This window comes from Serinus canaria, chromosome 7 (assembly GCF_022539315.1).
Source record: "Serinus canaria isolate serCan28SL12 chromosome 7, serCan2020, whole genome shotgun sequence".
Taxonomy (NCBI): domain Eukaryota; kingdom Metazoa; phylum Chordata; class Aves; order Passeriformes; family Fringillidae; genus Serinus; species Serinus canaria.
Window position 1 is genome coordinate 4,069,234 of NC_066321.1, and position 23,586 is coordinate 4,092,819.

At 39.3% G+C, this 23,586-nt stretch overlaps 1 protein-coding gene across 1 annotated transcript in view; it reads right to left on the bottom strand.

The window, feature by feature from the left end:
* ARHGAP15 (Rho GTPase activating protein 15) overlaps nt 1–23,586 on the bottom strand; it is a 320,557-nt gene that overhangs the window by 285,124 nt on the left and 11,847 nt on the right. The window contains exon 2 of the mRNA XM_009087780.4: nt 18,455–18,634. Coding sequence (XP_009086028.1) covers nt 18,455–18,634 — 180 coding nt within the window. The remainder of the gene's footprint in view (nt 1–18,454; nt 18,635–23,586) is intronic.

Consider the following 23,586-nt stretch of genomic DNA (forward strand, 5'->3'; position numbering starts at 1 on the left):
TCTCCACCCCACGACATGGATGAGGAATCAAGATGGCACCACTTATGAAAATGTTTACATAAATATTTTATCCAAACAGTGCTGGACTTAGCATATGCTATTTCTCTCTGATATCTCCCTGGAAGGGACACATTTCTTGGTGGAAGGCATGAAAACACAATGAATTTACCAATCCTCTTGGTAGTTTCCCACCAGTCTTTTGCAAAATGTGCTGTAATTCTCATTTTATTTTGGGGGGGTTCCAACTTCCTGACATTTCATCTTGTATACCCATTTCCCACTACATTAAAGAACTCTGGTGCCCAATGTTGTCCCATAATGTAGGAAAGAGAAATAATTTGCCTTTCAATTTCTTTCATGCTGAGGTCTGTAGGTCCTTCATTGTCAAGATAATTTTCCTAACCTCACTTTTTTTATTTGTTTTAACTCTTCCTTGCATAATCTTAATTATTTTAGAATCGCTATTCTGATTTTCTACTCATCAGTGCCATTGACAGATATGAGCATTTGCCATCTTCCTGCTTCATTTTCACTCACAATGGCCAGCTCAAACTTCTTGACCCCAAAACACTCACAAAAACTACATTTTACAGCAAAATCCCAGAACACATTCCTAATTCTGGGTGCAGCAGGGCCTGTTTCCCATATATACATACATTTGGATAAATTAAAATGCACTTTCAGCCATTAAGCCATCCAGATCACTCTCCATGAGTGCCTTTACCCAGACCTATTTGCCAGTCCATCAATCTCTGCTTTATTTCCAAATGTTATTAGAACTGTTCTATTTACTTCCATATCGTGGATAAAAAGAGTGATTAGTGTCAAGCTTAATACTAGTCCCTGGAGAACAACTCTAAAAATTCACCCAGTTGATGATGACTCCCCAGGGACTACTTTCCAAAACGTGTAAATTAATCAGTCCTTAATCCATTTAATGTGTGCTTCACTGATACAGCACATAACTAATATTTAATCAGAATGTCACGTACTATTAAGTCGAGTGACTTAAAAACTTTCACTGCACAAGTATGGCTCCTTTTTCAACCAGACTTACATCAAAAAATAATCCATTTCGTTGCCCTTTAAAATTTGTTATTTGTTCACTTATTATGATTGACACCAATGCTATTCCTATTTTTTAATTGAACCCTGGAACACTTTTCCATTAATTGACCCAATACTCTCATAGGATAATTTGACTGTGAAATTTCCCAAGTCATGCCATTTTCCCTTTCTGAACACTGGCATAATGATTGTCCCTTTTTTAAATTTTGTAATTTCCATGAAAACTAAATATTTACAATGTAAATGAACAAGCATGGACCACCTCAGAAAAATCTGCAAGGTTGTAGTGAGACATTTGTTTAGGTTTCCTAAAATTTTGTCAGATGTTTCTAACTTCTTCTGAAATTAACATTCAACAGGCTTTCAGTCATTAATAGGATAGAAAGTTCATCATCACTTTCTCATAATCAAGCCATGTGATTTTAGGAAAACACCAAACAAACCACAAACATTTATTAATTTTTCTGGTTTTTTCTGCATCACTGTTATAAGCCTTATCACCTTAGCAGTGAGCCTGTAACAACACAGAATTAAGCTCTTAAAAATAGAGACAAAACAAGTGTATCGAAATTATTCCTGTGCACAGAGTTCAGAACTTAAAGAATTTGGAAACCCTCAGGACACAGGAAATGCCCCCCTTTTGTCCAGCACTGCAGGGCTTGCAGGATTCCCCTCAGGGTACAATACCTGGGGTGAAGCTGGCTGCAGGGAAGGTTTTATACACATTTTAACATTTGGCTGCTTTCCACTGTGTAAAGGACCTGTCTTTGCCTGTACCAAGTCTTTGCCATCACAAAAAACAGTCAATTAGCCGATATAGCCCAGTTTGTCACTGCTTAGATTCAGTGACTATAGATTTATAAACTGCTGAATGCACAGTACACCTGATATCTGGATTCTACCGCAAAATCAACTTCATTATTTAGCACGTGGAAGCTGCATTTTATACAACCACCTCTTTTTCTGTGAGGAAAGGTGCTAAATCAAAAATGGGATAGTTTCTCTCACTTATCCAGGTGCACATACAACCAGGAAGGCAGAGGCAGGCTGGTGTACTGCGACACACTGATTTTTTAAACACCTTGCAGGTTTAAGCATGTGTGTGGTTATAGTGGAGCATAAGGGAAGATAAATCCACCTAAATTATAATTCCTTCAGTCACTTATCACACATTGCCATAGAAACAAACTCACAAACTACTAAAAGTATCAAAATTCATCTTAAAATGTTCTACTGTTGGCATACAAAGGGCCATTCGCTTCCCAGCTCAAACACCCAAAATACTGTAAATGGAGTCTGACCTAAATAAATGCTACTCCAGATCTGAAGATCATCAGATCCATTACACAAAGCCATTCAGGCACAGACAGAGTGGTGGTTGCAAATGTTCAGATAAATTAGCATAAAGGCACACGTATCTCTAATAGGTTAATAAGCACAACCAGTGGGAAATGAAAATGGTTGTTTGCCTATAGACTACTGTGAGAGTTCATCACTTATGGGGGGAACACACAGAAACGTGTGACAGTGATTTTTCTTCCCCCCCCCCGCAAAACGCCATTATTTCAATAATTATTGAAAGATTAGGAGGTAGCCAAATGGCATGGATGGAATTTTCTTGAAATGGCTTGGATCTGCTTTGCCAGTGATATTTCTGCAAGCCTAACACCCCCTGTTTTGTAGGTCACACGGATATCCACAGACTGCAGATACTGAAGGCGCTTGTCCTTCAGCCTTCTGCCTCACCACATGATTGAGCATCCATATACCTTACAACCATACACCCTGTCGAGTGTTATTCTCTTACATATCACAATTTACCTCGCTTCCTCCACTCAAACATGCAACCAAGCTGAGCAACAAGCTGCTTCAGCTGCCATGTCATTTCAGTTTTTACACATCTTCTCTTTTTATGTGTGCTCTACATCTCCGTGATGTCTCATCTCCCCATTCCACTGCCATAGGCTACGAGTCAGGAACAAAGCTCAGGCTCAATGTCAAACAGAGGGAAAATGGGAAAATATCATAGAAGAGAAAATTAATGGGCACAAACACAGCTCTGAAACTTCCATCCTTGTGGGCTTTGCAACATCCCATCATTTCTTGGCAAAATATGAAGGAGAAGGGAGTAATGGTGTTTCTACAGAAAATGCCTCAAAAAGGTATTTAGCTTAGGAAAATACAAAGTGGAAGAGTTATGCTTGCGTATTAAAAAGTAAATAATCTTGTAAATGTGTAATCAGACCCTTTAATTTAAAAAAAAATAATTTATTTCCACTCTCCACTATTTTCCTGCTGTCCCTCTTTCCTTGCCTGACCACCATGGTTTACCGAGGTTCATGTTTCCAAAAATGCCTCAGCAATAAAGAGTCCCAAGTCTGACACATAGGAACAGACCCTGAGGCTGGAATCATGGCTCCTCTGCATGAAATGAGGTCTTGCTCTCATTGCAAACAAGGAGATTTCAAGGTGAAACACACAAAATCTCTCTTGTCAACAGGTTCGCTAGTTATGTCTTTAAAACAAATATGGTGCCTTTCAACTTTTCTCACTGGATTTTTTTTTTTCTGTAATAAAAATTTTGGGTTTCAAGGAAATTTTATTATGTTTGCAACCCAAATCATAAAAAAATAAAAATTAACCACACAACCCCCAAACCCCAGTACTTTAAAAATGGTTTTTTCTACCCACATGGACACGGCTGGCAAATTCCATTGTACGGAATCAAGGTCTTGGATATCATTAGACATTTGGTGGCTGTGAAATCTAATTCATGGCCTAGAACTTTTTAAAAAATAGATTGCATTTTTCTGAAAAAATTAGAAGTCCCAGAGTAAATAATGCAAAGGAAAAATGGGATGCTCCAGTTTTATTCTTAAATTGTAGAATTATCTTGCTCTAGAAAATATAGTATTGTTTAGAAACCTGTATCTCTCATCCCCAAATGAGCCATTTTTTTAAAAAATAGCACCCCTCTTTTTGTCAGTCGCCAAAATCAAACACAAGCATAAATGCTAGTATGTCAAATATTAACATTAGTATTTATTTGGATCCAGGTACTTGATTTATCAGCTAAATTATTTATTCACGAGGTAACACCATACTTCATGTAACCCCATTTCATATTATGTGCAAACCTTACCTGAATATATTATGTGCAATTTTAATAAACCTTTTCACTTTTCAATTTCAGTCCTTTCTTTTTTTCACTGTTTGAAACATCTAATTTATTTTGTGGACTAACATGCCATAACTGAGTTTACTGCAAACTGTATACATACTTTTTAAAATATTTCAGATGAACAAACCAGAGTAAAAAAATAAAATGTCTTTTTTTTGGGGGGTGGGGGGTGAATTCATTCATGATGCATTTTCAGTCTGTTTATTAAGTAATCATATCTGGGTACAAGTGTCAACACAATTTACGTTTTGAATAATGTGAAGCAGATAACCTCAATTAACAAGTAATTAGAGTCATTTTCCTATTAAGCAGTTTCCCTAATTGTTTTTGAAACCTGGAACTAAAATTGTAATAAATAATAAGCGGCCAAAACATGTCCCTGCATTAGTTTAATCCAGGCTGTTCCAGTGGAGCCTGGGAAAAAAAGCAGCAGAAATAAGGGCTGACTCCTCATGAGGTATTGAGAGAAGGGGGAAATATTTTGTAGCTGTGGACTCTTCATATGTACTTTTCTGGTGGGGTTTTTTTGTATTGTTTTGTTTATTTGAAATTATTTCCTTTCCCTCTCATTTTCACCCCCATGATTTAATGTATGAACTTTTAACATATGAGATATCTGACTTAATCATTGCTGTGGATTGACTAGAGCTCATCAGGGAAAAGCCATCCCCCAGTGAACACAGAGGGTGTGATCTCAGCTGAACTGCATTTTATAGTAATACAAGTTAATTTGATCCCTTACATTCTACCTTGTCAGCATACCGTGCCTCTCGTTGTGCAAAATAATAAATATCTACCTGTTTTTCAACACAAATAGAACAATTTGTGTATTTGCTGCTGGTCATAAAAGAAAAAAAAAGTCCTTCACTTGAATATCAGTCTTTAAATAGATATCTGTCATATCTCAAGTACAATAAATGAGCTTAGAGAACAGAAAAATTTCACATTTATTTCTCTGCCCACACTGCATGGAAAACACCTAGGTTGCACTCTGTCTTTCACATCCAAAAATGGGGAGAAATAATTTTCTAGCTGAAAACAAGATCCAGCAGCTGCTCCTCATCCAGAGCCAAAACAAACAAGTGAACTAAAAACCAACAGAAAAGCCACACAAAAAATTCCAGGGAAAGAAAGAAAAGGGAAAAAAAGAAAGAAAAAGGGAAAAGAGCAAGTGCAAAAATATGGGGCTGCCCATTCCCGGACGTGTCCAAGACCAGGTTAGATGGAGCTCTGAGCAGCCTGGTGTGGTGGAAGGCGTCCCTGCCCACAGCAGGGGATGGAACTGGATGAGCTTTATGGCCCCTTCCAACCCAAACCATTCCCTGGTTTTATGATTCTGTTCTCTTCACCCACAAACTCCAGCCCAAGCCAGAGCCTCCTGACCTGCAGTTACATTTATCACAATTTCAGCTGCTAGGAGATACCATTTTCACCTGAAGGAGAGGAAGGAGATGGAATTCTTACAGACCATGAAGGAACCAAGCTACTCAAAAAGGCTCTTGGCACATTTCGAAATAGACTTCACCCTCCACCCCACAAACACTTGGCTGTTGGCTTTAAGTCTACAGGAAATTTTGCCAGCCTTGGAAGAGTACAAGATTTCTATTTGCTTCATTTTTTACAAAATTTCAATAAAGCAGCAAATCAAAACCAGACCCCTCAAAATAAAAATTAAAAACCCTAGGAAGACAGCCTGAGAAATTCCAGGAAAAACTGGCAGCTACAGAAGGACATGATCTGTCCAGGAGGAATACAAACATTTAAATAACTTGCTGGAAATTAGACTTCGTGAAAAATACCATTGATTCCTTTCAAGTCATTTTATTAAAAGGTCTATTAATGCTTGGCTTGCACTTTGTGGCCATGAGAGATGTTGGAGCAAAGAGCTATCAAAGGTGGCTATCAAAGTTGGGTTTTTTCCATTTAACTTTCTCTAACTATTAAGCTGCTCATTTTGTGGAGACAATCATTAGTGTCTTTAATGTGAAACAAAGCTTCTGGATAAGAGCTGCTAGCTGAAGATCAATATGAAAGATATCATTTCAGTTACAGCTTTAATAACTGTAACAATAGGGAGCCTGGCATTGCAGGCTTTATGCATTAATGTAATTTAGAATCTACCAGGTACAAATCTTATCAAACATTAGCAGTGGCTGCATTGGGATTTTCTAGGTAAGAAAACTGTGTGATAAATGGGAAGTATTTGAAAGGTAAACTTTCATGTAATCAGGCTCATCTGCCATAAAAACATGAAAGAATTTACATGAAGAAAGTGAAATGAATAAACCAAAAAAAGGTTCTGGGGAAAGGATGGACATTTTTAAGGAGCTAGTGGTTCATGTGCTCAGAGTACACTGGAATGTCTCTCTTGTTTATATCAGCACAAATATAACTCACAAAACTGCAATTTCAGCCAAATGCAGTACAACTAAAGATTTCATGTGAACCACCATACACAGAAAAACAAACCTACCTGGCTGTGCAGTCAGCTAAACCCCAAAACTGATGAGGAGCTTTTTTCCCTGGCTGCCAACAAAGCACCAGCACTAAAGACCAGGATCACAACCCTTCCTCCAACCACAATTCACAGCTCCACCCAGCAAATTTACATTTCCCACCCCATTTCTTTCCACCCACCTGTCACCAAATCCATCTGCTCCCTACCTACTCCATGCTTTTCACAATGGGCCCAGTTGCCCCAGACTTTTCCAGGGTTTTGAGATTTGCATGGTGGTGTCCACGTTAGTCTTCTACAACAGTTATTCTACAACATGTCATTTCTTTTCCCACCCCTCCAATTTCTTGAATAAAATAAAATATAAAAAAGAAAATACAAAAAACTCAACCCACCACCAAAGGGAAAAAATAAAAAACAAGAAAAGAAAATCAGGCCTGAAAATGTTAAACAACAAATTTTGGATCTTCCCTGCAAAATTATTCTTAAAACCTGATGCAACCAATTGGCAGTTCTTTAAACAATTTGTTTAACTTGTGTCCAAATGTCTTCAGGTTTTAGTGCTTACAGGTGGCTACTTTAGATTTACACTTTAATTTTGAGAAAGATCTAAACTGGGAACACTGAATTTTCAGTTTATCATTTGCTGATAAAAAATGGAAAGCTCAAAGTTAAAGTAGCCAACTACTGGAAAGAGTTGGCACCTGGCATTTTAATTTTTAAACATTGGGGGGGGGCTGTGTAATGAGGTTATAAAGTAAGAGTCTGACTTCAGGAGCACAATCAAGAAGAATGAGCTCTTAAGGATGACAGAATCACTGATGGGAAGCTCAGTTGGTCCAAAATCCAGGTTTGGTCCAAATAAATAAACAAAAGTTTGGATGCTTGTCTGGGTTTTCTACCTGCCTTGGGGCTAGAGATGTCATGAGAACAGATTCTCTCATCACAGCTGCAGCACTTCCAGTCCTGGCCATGGATGGAATATCCAGGAGAACAATCTTTCTTACAGAGCTCTGGGGCAGGGGAGGGGAGTAAGGGAAAATAGGATGGGGATTTCACAGTCTTTCAAATTTGATTCCAAAACTGAGGTAAGATTCAGAGACTAGAAAGGAAAACACATTTTTTACTCTACTTGGGTTTTGGCTGTAGTCTTCAATGCCACTTTTTACTGCAACTGGCAGAGTATGTGGCAGCTCAGAGAGTCAATAATCACAAAAAGAAAGGTGCAACTGCTTCTAAAGCTTAGGCATATTCAGTACTGTCCTAAAATAACAAACATAACATAGTTGCATTGGTCTATGACATGTAAGTAAAAAAATTGATTTTTTTTTTTAATAGGCTGTATATTGAGAAACTAAGCTCCTTTTTCCTCTCAAGGTGTTGGGTTCTGGCCCCTTTGAAGGGGGAGGTTCCAATCCAGCTGTGTGTCTGTGCAGGCACACCCTTAACCACAAAATCATGGATGATAAAGTCCTATTTCCATTAAGGCTATGAATCACACCAAACAGGAAATCAAACAGAAAATAAAATATTACCATGTTAACATGACAGGATCAGATGCTGAAAAAAAATAAAGGTTAACTTCAAAGGAAATTTGATCTGATTTAGGGCAGGAGAATTGTGCTGTCTACTATTTGTCTAAGAATAGGCACATTGCCTAACAAGGACACTCTTTTCTGTTTTAAAACCCCTTCTCATTGCATTAAACAACATTTATTAAGCATGGGCATACACAGTGCAATAGGACATGTATTTAGGGCATGCACAAAGTAATTTGATCCCCATTTCGTCTCATTGGTACTGCAAATGTTTCACTGCAGTAATAAAAGAGACAAAAAAACCCAAAAACAAAACAAAACAAACCCCTGGTTCTTTACCTCTCCTGTCATGTTGCATTGGGTCACTCGGTGCCACATGATGTGATATCATGTAGCTCAATGCAAGGAGACACATGTCCCTTCTCATTGGAAATTTCAAGAAATGGAGCTTACTTTTCCCCTGTGGGAAGCTGTGCAGGTCAGGTGCCCAAGACTAGCTATGGGAAGTTTGATATAATCTCACTTTCAGTACCTACATATTTCAAATCTGACGGCATTTTTGAAAGGAAATGTGTTAGATGCCACGATTCAGCTGTAACACAGTATTTAATAAAGATAGCGTAAAAGGGATATAATTCCACAGCTTATGTTCCCTGTCATGGTGTGCACTGACACAGATTTCCAGAGAGACTCCTTTAAACAACACTTTTAGGCATACTTCTTGAAATATACAGCACAGAACACAAAGGCCCTCAGAGAAACCTAACGCCGCTGAAAGCACAGGGGTATAGAATCAAGGGAAGAGAACTGATTAATGATGAAGCCAAAATAAGGGGGTTTGGATGAAAAATAGTGAAACAGTTAAGCACAGAGAATATAGATAAGGAAAATGTACAGGACCTGGGGCCAAGTTCTCCTCTCAGTTACACTAGCATAACTGTGGAATAATTCTGTTTTAATTAATAGAGTTAATATGATGAGAATGGAATTATCTACATAAAGAGCATGATTGAAACATTACGGTCAATCCAGCTTTGAGGCAGCCTCTTTAATGTGTGGAAAAGAAATACACATTCTCCACAGCCCCACTTTACAGGTAGAGAAACAGAAAAAAGTACTAAAAAATCCCTTTGGCAGGCAAGCATCCAGGCTGGGACCAGGGAAACATGAGAAATTCCAGTCCAGGTCCTTCTCCACTTGGTTGCAATGAATAAATACAAGTAAGGCTGTCTTGGAAGCCAAGTAAAATATTATGTGTATAAAATTATCTTGCTAACATCGTGGCATGTTGCTGTCTCACTCCTGAATCAAAAAGATGTGGCTTTTTAGTGTATTGGTCTGTTTAGCATCATGATGGCAACTTCAGTGTCATTAACATGTCTGTGTGTTTGGATGTCACTTCTCAGGATAAAGCAGTCAAAAAATTAGAAGGCTGAGGAGCAGAATCAGCAGCGATTTTACAAAATAAAATTTTCCTGATGGAAAAAAGCACAAGGGTGTATTGAAATGATGGTAATACATCACTCTGAAATGATGGTAATACAAAAGCACTGAGATAATTGTTATTTGAATCAGATGTTAAGATAGAGAAAAGGATATTATTTGGAGGGTTGGTTCAAACCTCCTGTCCAAGTTTTCTTAGTCTGCTGCATTGTCTTACCAGGACAGCTCAAAGGCCACACTCTGAAGAGTTTTGGAGCAAGCAAGTTTTGAGCTACAAACTCCTGATTCAACTCCTTGTTGGTTCTTTGGGTTTGGGCAAGATAAGGTGAAGGAGAGGAAGATTTAGAGTTCTTAGAGTTCACCTCATTTCATCACTTTCACACATTTCTGATGGAAAGAATGAAGAGGGGTGTCTCTTTCTCCTTTTTCCTTCTAAGTTCCTGTTGGTTCCAGAGCCCCAGTCCCCAGCTATCAGTGAGAAATGGCAGTCTCAGTCTGTGCCTGCTCTCTGCTCTTAAACAAGGCAGCACATTTCGTAAGATGTGGACCAAAATTGGTATTAGCATGAATTTCCACTACTCTTCTATAGATGACAATAAAATCAAAAATTACTAATCCAGAAACTCCCATTTACACCTTGTCTTGCCTGTGTTCTGTGAAGAACTCCCAACACTACCTTAGAAGATATTTTTTGAGTGTTTCTCTGTCTACTTTTTATCAATGTCTCAATGTTAACAAATGAGAGGGAGTGAGAGGGTGGGCAAATATCTCAAAGGGTGAGTTCAGGGTTCCTGGTGCTGCCCCAAGCTCTCACAAGGTCCTGCCCAAGCAGTGACACCCCAAAGCCCCAGATCCTTGAGAAGAACCAGCACTGCCACCTCATGTCTCCACAGCTCCTGCCAGCATCAGACACTAAAAGGGCTGTGAAGAGATTAAAAGAAAATATGGAACAAAAGAAGTCAAGCATGGGTTTTAGATGGTAAATTAAATAATATTTTCATAACCAAGTTTTCATTTTTCCCCCCCTCAAGACATACATTACAACAGAGAGAAATGTCTCATCTGAAAAGAAAAAAACCTCTTTAATTTTTTTACCTTTTTTTAGATGTCCTATCAGCTTAAAAATACTTTTATATGTATCTACACCAAGCTTTCTATGAAACTCAAAGGGATTTGTAGACTTTGAGGAATACATTGATCTTCTCATAAACCACCCAAATTGTAGAAAACTCTATTAATGATAAAAAAATGTTGGATTTGTCCACTAGATGTTAGGAAAACCCCGGGTGGGGGGGGGTGGTATTCATAAAGAGGATGAAAAACTTCTTAACAGAGCTTTCAGTTAGGAGGGCATTTTAATATTGAACATCCTTTCAAATAATTCCATTTTCAAGTGACAGATGACGGGAACGCCAATGTTTTAGAGCCAGCTGCTCCTCTAGCTAGCATCTCCCCAATTTTTAGAGGAAAAAAAAAAGTAATAAAAAGGGGAAGGAGAAGGAAAGGGGGGGGGAGGTGGCAAGGCGTTTGGCACGGGGCTGTGGGTCCGTGGGATCAGCTGCTCCAGCTGCAATCCCTGGTGCTGCTCTGCCCCCTGGTGCTGCCGCGGCCGCAGAGCATCCCCCGCCGAGCATCCCCCGCTGTCACTTCTCACTTCTCCGCCAAGTTCAAGGTCAGTGCCTAGCTATTTTCAGCTCATCTCTTCTTGATCCATGCAGAGAAATGACAAGGTAACGTGATTTGGGGTCAGCTGTATTACAGGAACCGTTACATAAACGGAGAAAGTGGAAATCAATCCCGGCTGACAGTGTCTTCGGGATAATCAGCGCTCACTCCATGCCGCTGTCAGCTCTCCTGCATCAAACACCATGTTACTTCTGTCACATCTCCTTAACAAAACCAGAGTCTCACTTTTGGCAAAGTAAATAAATATTTCACTCGGGCTTGCATTTAATTCATTGTTTAGAGAACTTTAACACTTTGGACTTGCAAAGAGTCCCCATTTGGAGGAGAAAAGACAGCTTACCCTGTCAGGTCCATTACTGCTTACAAAGGGCTCTGGCAAAGATACAGTGGACTCTTATGAAACACCCCATTCCTCGTGTTTTGTGCTTGATTTCTTTAAGCAGACGATTGTCCTCCAAATCTCCGTCACCGAGAGGACCTCGCCTTCCCAAAGTGCTTCACCTAACCCGCGGTCACCCCGGCCCCAGCCCCATCACAGCTCTTCCCCCTAACGTTCTAGGACACCTCCCCTCAATTTGTCTGATTATTATTGCTCGATCTGAACCATTTCCTCCCCTGAGCAGACATCTTTCCCTAACGCAGAATTATGAACATATCATTTCACAAGATGCGCCGCGTTAGCCGCGTCTCGGTGGCAGCACATGGTGCGTCGGTTCAGGGGGAGAGCAGCCACTCCATCCCACCCACCTTGTGCTCCCATGGAACTGCCAAGCCCGCCGAGGAACGATTTGCCATAATATTAGTTGTCAGTAAATTCAAAGACGGAGCTCCTAAAGCTATAAAATGGATTAGAAGCAATTTAAAAAAGAATTAACAAACTAGAGTAAGAGTATACTGTCAACAAACAAATGCTTCATCATAGCACTGTAATTTGGAATTTTAATTACCCCTCTGCTTCTGTAACAAAACAATGTCTGAACTGGCAGCCATTTGAATCTCTCACAGGTCATTGAGCATTCTAGTTAATTACTCTATGAATAGCCTGTTTTTCTCCCCTCTGGAAACACGTTTCTAATGGCAGTCAAGGTCTGACAAATGTGTCATCTACATAATTAGCTAGGAAGCAACACAAAACATTAAACATGCTTTGTGCCGACAACTATCAAAACATTTCATTTGTTGTCAATTATTCATTACTTTGTAGGTTCTGAAGGGGTTGTTATTATGAAAATAAGTCCAGATGCTAACAAGGTTAGAGTTTTTTATTCAAATTAGTAATCAGAGGACTAACTTTAAAAAATGTGTCTTGTGTACGTTTATGGCAGCGTTCAATCAGCACTAAATTATAAACGAATTTAGCTAAGTTCAAGTGAAAATAGCCATGGCAGAGCACATACACTAATTTTTGGAGTTGCAGCTCTCTTTGAAGTTTTAGGATCTAAGCCGAAGTAGCAAACTTTCAGAACCTTTGGCAAGACTAATTTGTGCTTGGTAAATAGAGTAAAGATTTTCACAGCGTGAGATAATGTAAGATTGCAAAAAAAAAAAAAAAAAAAAAAAGGAGGTTTTTGAACCTTTTTTCTACCCTTCTGTCACACTGAGTAAAAGTCAAAATCAGCAATTCTGACCCCTATAATATCTTGTCTGAACTTAGGTTTGGCTTAGCAAGGAAGCCAAACCAGTTACATTCACCACTCCCTTAATAGAGCTGAAATGAATTTATCCTTGCTTTCAAGAAGAAATAGGTGCTGGTTATTTCCTTTTTCTATGATCTCATTATGATGCTGCCCGTCAAGCAACGCAGCTGAAATTGTACAGTGAAACTGTGGGGAGGAGAAATAAATGGGGAGTTGAACAATAAAATTAACTTCTTCCTTTTTAGCTGGGATTATTTCAGCTGAAGTGCTACGATGTAAATATACAATAAAGCATAACTTCTCACAGGGCATATTTAAGACCATAGAAACGAAAAAAATATTATTCATAAAAGCAAGAGGCTTGTTTTGAACCTGAAAACACACCTGCACAAAAAAATATTGGTCCTGTAAAAGGGTTGGGAGGCAAACCTGAGAAAAATCACTTATTGATGGTAAGCTGAGCCTTGAAATAGGATCTTGCATTAATATTCCCTTTTCAGCTTTTAAGTCAGAGGACTTTATGGTATAGAGAATATAGAAGAGCACAGAGGGGCACATCTGTGCACCCTGAGGGCCTCTGCCCTGGAGCCAGAGCAGCTCCTCAGGTAGGGAGCAAGGGACACAGCGCTGAAATCGGTCAAAAACTGGAGCCAAGGGCTGAAGGAGGCAGCCTGTGAGCACCACACTCAGCAGAGAGCAGATTTACGTTTTCAAAACACAAAACCAGTCTGAATACAGTGAGGGGACAAATGACACATTTCATTCCTCGTTTTCCTGCCCTGGAAAGGAGAATGACTAACGTAACTAAACAGACTTGTTTTCTTTCAGCAATATTCATGCTCAAGAAGTGAAACTGGACTGTGTTTGTGGACCCATGGCTTTCACACCTACCCTGAAATACTTGGCGCAAATAAGGTGTAAGCTTGCATTTATTAACAATTCCCACCCTTGTCATGGGAAGCTCACATATTCTTCTGTATCTGCCCCAGTGCTATTACATGATTTGTGCACACCTTGAAGGGAACACAGCATTTGGCTTTTATAAAGACAAACGTGGCTGCATCAATGACAGACCTGTGCTTGATGACAAAATTTGCAGAGAATAAAGCCTGGGCAGTCACTATTAGATCACAATAAAGAGAATATTTTTCAAAACTACATCAGGAGAAGGTTTACTGCTTTTAGAAATATTTTGTCAAGATTTGCTTTTTCCTCCAAGAAAAAAGTAAGCTGGGGGAAGAAAAAAAAAAAAGAGCTATCCTCAAAAACTTTCCCTGAATAAACTACGCTTTAAAGAAGCTCTGATGATCTCGCAGAGATTGAAATAATCCCTTTTTGAGCTAAAACTACCCATAGCAATGAAACTGAAAATACTCTAAAAGAGGGCTGGAGACTGTCTTGCAATTAACATTAAACAGATAACATATTTACCAGGAAGTCAAAATATTTTGGAAGCCGATAATCCTGTAAGCCTTAACGTGGTATAAAAACAACAAATAAATGCAAAGTGTTACTGTTACACATGCCTGCCTGATCAATGGTTTTCACATATTGATCTATAAATGGAGTTGACAGTCTGTGTTGGCTGCACATTTTCCAAGCAGCTCTATTTTTGTACAAAACCAATACGGGCAATTACCTTTGTTTGAGATGCCAAGTCTTATCAATTCAATGTGATTTAGTGTCATTTTAATTAAATATCAGGATCTACTTCAGGACAATCTATACAAACAAAGCCTCAAACTTGACTATAAGCTTGATTTGGAGTAAACATGTACAAGCCCTGCAATTTCAAAATATGGCTCAAAAACTCTGCTAAACAGAAGGTTTATATTTTTAGCAAATTTATTTCTGTCTTTTTGGCTAGCCATAACTTTGGCAAGTGTTCTATGATCACAGGAGTAAGAAACAAAAGAAGATTGCTTCCCATTTCTCTGATAATGTATTAGGGAGATAAATAAACCTACCAGTTTGTTTAACCTAATCAGAGAAAGCTCTAATGCATTAACATTTTGGAATGTCTAAATAGGTTCTAATTCTTAATATAGACACCAATAAAAAAAGACATTTCATTGTTTGAAGTTGCTCTGAATGAAGCAAAATGCACTTCTCTGGGGTTTAACAGATGAAAATAGCAAATATTCATTTACATTGCTAGTTCAGACAATACCATTAAGCACAGAAAGAGCCCTCACTTGCCACAGCCTGTGTCCAGCTTTGTGATTTGTGCTCTTTAGACTCTACATTAATATCAATTTCAACCTTTGCACAAAGCTCAGGCATTTCCATTGAAATAAATAACATAAACCCCCAGTAATCTCTTGCTTGTTTAGTTCCTGCCTCCCACATTTGCATCTGCACCACTACAAAATGCATATGTGCATATGGCCCTGCTGATGTATGATGCACATCCTTCCCTGTCACCCTACAGAAAATAATCTGTTCACCTTCAAAAGTATAGCCCCAGGTGTGTTCACAAGCACCACAGCACATGCTCCAGACTACAGCAAATCCCTCAGGGAAAATCAGGCATTTTTCTCCTCTATAAATCATCACTCATCTTTCTACCTTTGTGCCTGGTTTATGCCATTTGTTGTCCAGAGTGGGCATTTCCTCTTTCCAAATAAGTTTTAGAAATCTATATTTCTATTGATTGTTCAAAATGTGCCAAAGGCTGATTGCCTTAATCCACTAAAGTCAGTAGGTTTTGCACAAGTTGAGTAAAAAGGATTTGACCCATTTATTAATAGAACAAAGTATATTGCACACACCAAACATAGACAGCAAAAGGGTGGTATGGAATCCTTTACTCAGCTCCTTCTAGTTTTTTTCAAAAGAAAAATCTCTCCAATAATAAGACAAAAATACTCAGTCAATGTAAAATAGAAAATAAACATAATCAATGGTTGCCTCATGGATTATATCCATCATCTAAACAGAGGCAGACCGTGAAAACAGAAAATTTCCAAGTAGAAAGATGAGGATAAATCCTTTTTTTCTTCGAGCACAAAATAATTAGCTCTGATTAATATTCTGCTAATATGTGTCTTTTAGCAGGGATCTGCGTGCCTCTAAATGCAGAAGTGCAGACTGTGGAGAAAAGTGCAACGGGAGGAACGCCTGGATTTTTTTTAAAAATAGTATTAAATTTATATACATACAGATATATGCCTGTGTCAGCTGGACTCTTCTTTTTCAAGACACTTGGAAGGAAAGGAGGTACTCCCCTGCATTACTTTCCCCCAAATCCTTCCCAAGTCCCATGCCCAGATATGTCAGCACACGGCTGATACACACAATTGGTGTTTCACTGCTCCTTTAACTCGCTGCTTTTAAAGCCCACAGTTGAAAGCATTTGCATCCTTGGGAATTTTTGCTTTTACTTTGGGCATTAGCAAACAACTTTAAGAGGCTTATTTAAGTAAATACGCCCAAACACTTTCAGCCTGTCAATATCTAGTCAGAAAATTCTGCATGGCAAAAAGAGATGAAAAGAATTGAAACAGAAAGGAAATTAGTAGCATGGCAAGCTTTCAATCTATTATGTCGGAGCCAAGTTTGCTTGGTAAAATGACATATACTCGGTAAAATTCCGCTTTTATGTAATTAGCTACTAAACAAATGCAACACAAAGCAACTTTCCAGCTCCCAGCCAATGAACATATATTGCACCTGGTGTGGCTGTTGGGATACAGCAGTGAATATTTATGTCTAATTTAACTTTTTAGAGCCCTTGCTCTGTAACAGTCCAGCATACTATCCCCCAAACTAAAGTTATGTAACAAGGTAATATCAACAATGAGAAACTGCATGATAAAATCCTGCCCAAAAGTGAAAAATGCTAATTTTGTCTCATTTAGCAGCTGGATACAGAAATGCTCATTAGTTTTAAGAGGGTTAATCCTTTTAACTTTTGCATATTGATATGCCAATTATGCCTAATTGTACAAGAGGCATCAGTCAAGGTAATAGTGCATAAACACATGAAAGTTATTAAGTACATCCCAACATGTAATAAAGTAGGTGTTAATTGGTAGCTGAGTTCTGCAGGCTATTGAGGTGGATAATTCATTGAGAGATGGATCACTTGTAATTTCTCTACATAATTCCTTTTGCAGTCTCATGCTGTGATGTTTTCATGCTTGTCAAAAACAACTGCAGCCTAGTGCCTTTTGTTAAACACAGCCAATAAAATGTTAGGCACCATTAAATATACTTAACTTTTTAACTTTTTCAAAGGTGCAGTTCTTCCTGGTATTACATTACAGTATTCCCAGTGAATTATTATAAGCAGGGTTCAAAGTTTTTGATGGAGGAGCATTGCAAGTCAGATAAAAGGAGGAAACATATGCAGTGTGTCTGAGGCAAAGAATACCATTTAAATAAATGGCAAATGAGTATCTTATCAGCTGCTAAAATCTAAACAGATTTTTCACTCTAGAAATATAAGGAGAAATGAGTTAAGTTACAGCAGAGAAATTCATCACTAGAACAACATATTTCTAAATAAGACTAAATTCTGAGGTTTAATTTTGAGTAAAAAGGAAATACTGAAGGTCTTGTGGCTTTCCTCCATTTAATAACTTTGTCAAAAAGCTGAATATTTCATAGGAATCCATTACATCAACAGCAAAAAAAATAATGGTTGGCATGGTTGTGAGAAGTGGCTGAGATCTGGGACTCTGTCCCCAGCTAACAGAGTTTTCCCCCTCATTTGCATTCTCTGAGAACAAAATGGATCTGGAGTCCAAAAAAGTGGCTAACATTGCATAAATAATTTTGTAACATCATATGGCCTCAGCTGCAAGTTGCCACCATTATGGAAGAAAATTAACCAGGGGAGACTCATACCAATCAGTTTGTTTAGTAGCTCACAAGGAGTACAGGGGCAGGGATGCAACTGGCAATAGAGTTCATCACCAACTATTTAATTTAAAAAAAAATGCTAATGGATAAAAAACCAACTCAACTCCTTTGACTCTGTTTGCTATTGGAATAACAGCATACATTCAGTGTCTGATTTTTGTACAATCCATTCAGTCTCAGAGCAAGACCTTTTTTTATTACAAAGTTATTTGCAGAGTTTGAAATTTCCATTTGTTTTCTTCTGTCCACTTTTGAAGTTTGCCTTTTGAGAAACTGTGATATGTGTCTAGAACTGGAAGGGCTACTCTCTACTTACTTAAGCCTTACTTAAGTGATGTTACAACTGAGAGTTGAAATGATGAGTAGCTGTTATGATCATGGCCACCAAAGCCAAATTCTGTATTTCATGAAGGAAAATTTTTATCCCAATGCCTAGAGATACTTCTAAAAATGTATTAGTGACTTTAGATCCCTTCTTTCAAAGGATGATAATGGAACTAGTGTTTTAACAAGCATAAAATAAATCTGGAGATCTTAAAAAATTGGAAGACTGAGAAAATATTAGGAGTGTTTTACTTACAGGCTCGGCGACTTTCACATTCTCAGAGAGAATCATAGATTTGCTTTGGCTCAGCCTGTCGTGGTGACTGTTGGAATTTTTGATCCTCATTTGAACAGCCCCCGTGCTATGGTGGGAAGGATTAGGCTTTTCAGAGGCTGTATCAGAAGTTGAAGACCTTTCCATGGTTGCTGGGTTGACCTGAAGAATGTGAAATAAGAGCATTAATCTAGGGACTCCTCATACAAAAACGTTTCAATGCCAGGTCTGTGTCACTGCAGTCAGGAGAAGAAGCTGAGTTGTCTTGCTGGCAAGATCTTGATCATCTTTGAACACCAGGATAACTATCAGCTGTGTCAGCCTGCAGTTTTATTATTGTCCTTATCACCCTCCCATCCAAACTGCCTTGGAAGAGTTAGTTTATGTAAAAGATTATCCTTATCTCAAAAGCCATTCTCCTCCATGGTGTAATCTCCCTGCAAGCCTCTGCCACGTCCAGCTGGCAGCCACTCCACTTTGTCTTTGGCCCTGCTCACACGACACATTTTAAATCTTGCAAAGGGAAAGGACAGGCTGTGAAGCCAATTAACATATCTTACCTCCACAGTCCCACACGGGCCAGCTACAAGTGCATCTCAGGGCCACACTGAAACCCTGCAGTGTCCTGGAGCTGATAAAATAGCCCTTAATATTCACAGTCCTACCAGCAGCACAGATGAGATTTTTGTTTCTCTGTCCATTTTTTAAATCTGAAATTGAGAAATGGCCGAGATCTTAAGCCCTTGGACGGGGAGAGGACCTAGAGTGATCACAGTGCTGCTGTTCAACCTCCCATTTTAGTGTTAGAACAACTCAACTAACTCCTCCTAGCTATTCAAAGCATTTTTGGTAGGCAAAATTGCTTTCTATTTCCTGTAGAAAACACCAAGACAGTGATGTACAACACTTGCTCTGTTTTCCTCCCCCCTGCTCACCCTCGTACTACTACATGTAGCTCGTGGGTGCAGCAATCTACTGAGAGTCACAGGAAAACTGGCTCTTTATATTGCTGTGTAACCACATGAGAAAATGTGTAAGGAAGAGATACTACACAAGCTGAAATAGCTGGTTTCCAAACTATGGAGCCAGGGAAATGGAAATCCATTTAGGTGCAGTTATAGTATAAACTGTTGAAGAATCAGCATTTTCCAAACGCTGGATTGGAGAGCATGGCTATTTCTAGCAACATCCTGGCAACTTCTGAAGGCTCTGAAAGATTAAATTCCTTGATTTCAAGAAAGCCAATTACTGTGAAGACATCAGAGCAGAGAACACATTGTCCAGGTGTGAAGGTGGGAGGGGGAGATGGGGAGCTCTGCTGGACATCTCTGGGCAGGACCACAGCCTGGGCAGGTGGGAGGACACAGCTCCCACAGCTTCAGCCTCCCAGCACTGATAAAACCATCCCTCAGGAAATTACCCTACATGTAGGGGATGATAACAACAGGTCATGCAGTAGGAATGGCTGAGGGGGGAAGAGACCTTGGAAGGTCATCTGGGCCAACCTGTTTAAGCAGGAACACCTAGAAGTGGTTGGCCCAGGTCCAGAAGGCTTTTCATAGAACCCCAGATTTTTTGGGGGATTGAATCACATCAAAGATCACATATTTCCAACTCCCCTGCCATGGGCTGGGACCTTCAGGGGAATTTATATGCATTCATGATAGCACTCTCGACAAAAGACAGAGGGAAGTACTTTAATATTAGCCCATTACTCACTCAATATGATGTGCCACAATAGAAATGCTGAATTTAATCCAAAAAATCCATACCAAAACCAAAGCTTTTGCCCATTTGCTGTTCCCTTCATTGACTCAGTTACTCAAGGATCCCCGCAGAAGGTGAACTTCAGGTTACAGAAATTAGATTAAAGCTGTTTCATGTTACTCAGGAGCATGCCTGCCTATGACTGCTGCAGAGCTGGTGCATTGTACTTGAGAAAACTCTTTCCATGGATCTTTGGTGGGCAGCACTGTGTGTTCTCCCTCCCCAAGACACTTCTCACCACCCTTCAGAGCAGTCAGCACCCAAATCCATGTCACAGGGATACTTTGCCATTTTGGCAGTAAGGACTGCAGCAGCTCCAAGCAGGAAATTATTTTTTCTCTCCTCCTAAACTTGGAGAGTCAAACCATTTTGTATTTCATGTTGGTATCAAATCAAAATTGCTTCTCAACAGATTTTCAGTAGGCTCCAGGCTGGAGAGCGGATCAGACTCGAGAGACGAGAGCAGCACTGGCTCTGTCACAGATCCAATGTTTGGCTGGAGCACATTGCTCAGATTTTCTTCTGAAATCTCCCACCTATAAAGCTCTGACATATCCCTTCTTGGGAGCATTATGAGTTTTAATTAGGTAGTCTCTGCCTGGTGTTGTCAGTACACGATGTGCCATAGAAAAGTTTAATAGTGTGACAAAGTCGTGCCCTGGATCACAAGTAGGAGCACAGTCAGTAAACGGCAGGGCTGCAAAGACTTCTGAAACTCTTGGTTCTAATCTCATTGAACCTTGCTTGATTTTCCTGAAATTCGAGCTAATTTGCATACATCAGAGTATTACAAGGAGGCTTTCCAAGATACTAAAATTACAGGAACTACTATAAAAGAAAACAACAACAAAACCCAAAATGGAGCATTTCCGCCATCACATTTGTCTTAGTCTAAAACACAGTGAGATCCTGCAGAATATGGAGGAGGTCTGGCATAATATGGAAGAAAGGTACAAAAGTGGTGCCCTTAGGATTTTCAGGTAGGAATCCTTTGCTGTCCCAGCTGCAGGCAAGCTCCTGACAGCGTTACCAGCCCTACATGCCAGTAGATGGCACCCTGAATATGAGCTCCACAAATGCAACTGCACCACATTTGCATTTGCAAGGAGGATTTGGTAATCCTCATACTCTGCCCTGCCTCGATTGTTTGTTATTTTTGTTCTAACTTTTTTTTTAAATAACAGAGGGGAAGACCATCAGGAAACAGATAAAATACTATCAGAAAACATAAAAAGGATCCTATCTTCTGCATTTATGAGTTGGTGCTTCCAAATTGTTATTAGAAGCAGCAGGGCCAAGTTTAGGCCTGTTTTGAAGGGGAATTAGTTTTGCTTCCTGTGAAAGGCAGAGCTGCCAAGCCCCATGCAACTGCTTGTGAGGCACTCCATGTCCATTATATAATTATCTAATTTGCCTTTTGGCAAACAGTTAGCATCTGGATATAAATTTCAGTTTTGAAACCTCCTATGGTTGATTTGCTAGAGAAAGGCATTAAACCAAGACAGAATTTCCCCTCCTCTCCACCTTGTTGTTTAGAGTGCTCCTGGAGTAAAGGGGCAGGACAACCTTGAGACATTAACCTAAGAAAAGGGAAACAAGGGCACACACCCAAAATTCCTCTTGAAAATACCTGGTTTGGAGCAGTGTGGAACAGAAGGGGCAGGTTGGAAAAGGGTGAGGAAATAGTCAGGGGCAAGAAAAATCCTTGACATGAGGATGGATGGATGGATGGATGGATGGATGGATGGATGGATGGATGGATGGATGGATGGATGGATGGATGGATGGATGGATGGATGGATGGATGGATAGATGGATGATGCAGGGAGAGAAAACTGATTCATAGAGTAGGGAAAAGAGGTTACAGTAAGTATGAGGAAGGACAAATTTAATTTCTAGAGAGTGGGTGAATCACTTACTTATGGGGCAAGAAACACCACCAAGCTGAAGGAACAAGATCACATTTTTGGCTGCAGCAGCCAAACCAATTCAGTCCTACACAACCAGTCCCTGTCAGAGATACTTCAGGAGGCCAAAATCCCTCTTTGAAGGAAGAAGTGGTTCATCCTTTAATAAAATTTGCAGCCTCAGTTGGCCAACTCTTGAAAAGACTTTTCCCACAGATGGGTCCATGTGTTTGGAGTGCTCCATGAGGATGTAAATCTGCTCCAGCAAGTAGCATAGCAACCTTGTAGTGCAGCAGATTGAGTTAAGCCACAGCTCAGGCACCAGCTACAGGGGAGGGCTGGCTGATAAACATTCAAGTGGCATTTGACAGTTCCTAAAGAGTCTAAAACTCCAATTTCTAAATGTACAGCTGACTTTCAAACACATGGTGTAGAAATAATGAGGGTTGTAGAGGTGAAAAACAGAAAGGTTATTGCTGATGCAAATCCACAGACAGCAAAGCCATCCCAGTTCTGAGAACCCAGCCCAGGTTTAGAGAATTGCATTAGAGCAAATGGTGGAGATCAGATCTCCTCCTTCCCCACAAAGTGCTGGGAATTGCCAAAACTATTCACCAGAAGATTTTCTGTAATATTTCATTTAAAATAAGAGCTTTCACAGAATCATGTTGTTTGATAACAGTGAAAATATGTCAATTATTTTTGTTTGATGGAGAAAAATTATTTTCTGTCCTTTTGAAAAGAGAAAGGAGATGACAAAGCAAACAAAAATGAAAGCAAACCCTTCTGTTGCTATTTAGAGTTTCTATCAAAAAAGTAAAAATACACTTTTTAGCTTTTTGAAAAACAGAAATAGTGAATTGCTCTTATCCCTACCATTCTTACACCTTCTGTAGTTGGACTATGGTTTCTGTCTCAGAATGACAGTCTGTGAGTACTGCCCTCCTACAGCACCTCATGGACCTAGGATGAGTTTCATCTTGAATTTATCAGTATTATAATCCATTTTATACATGCTGCTTTGTCCAAACAGTGCCCCTATGATGAGTGAACTGATTGGTATTAGCCAAGATCTTTATTTCCTGAGTTTTTGCTGCAGTGCTTGTAAAGTCAGTATGTAGATTTTCTACAAAGCAGAGAATCCTTCAAGAAACAAGAAGATAGCAGTACTTCCAAAATTTGGCTTAATCTATGCTACATTTCCTGCAGCTACATACAGTAGAAGACAGAATGCAAAGGATAATTCAGCAGCATCTTGTACCAGATCATTCTAGGTTTCCATGATTAAACAGTGGTAACAGGTACTTCTCTCCAAAAAAAGGCAGAAAAAAATGCTAATTAATAGAACTCAAATTTATTATTCAGAATTATGTCTTTAAAATAATATTTTTTCAGTATTTCTAAACAAGTTTTTAATTTCTCCCACATTTTCTCCTTATG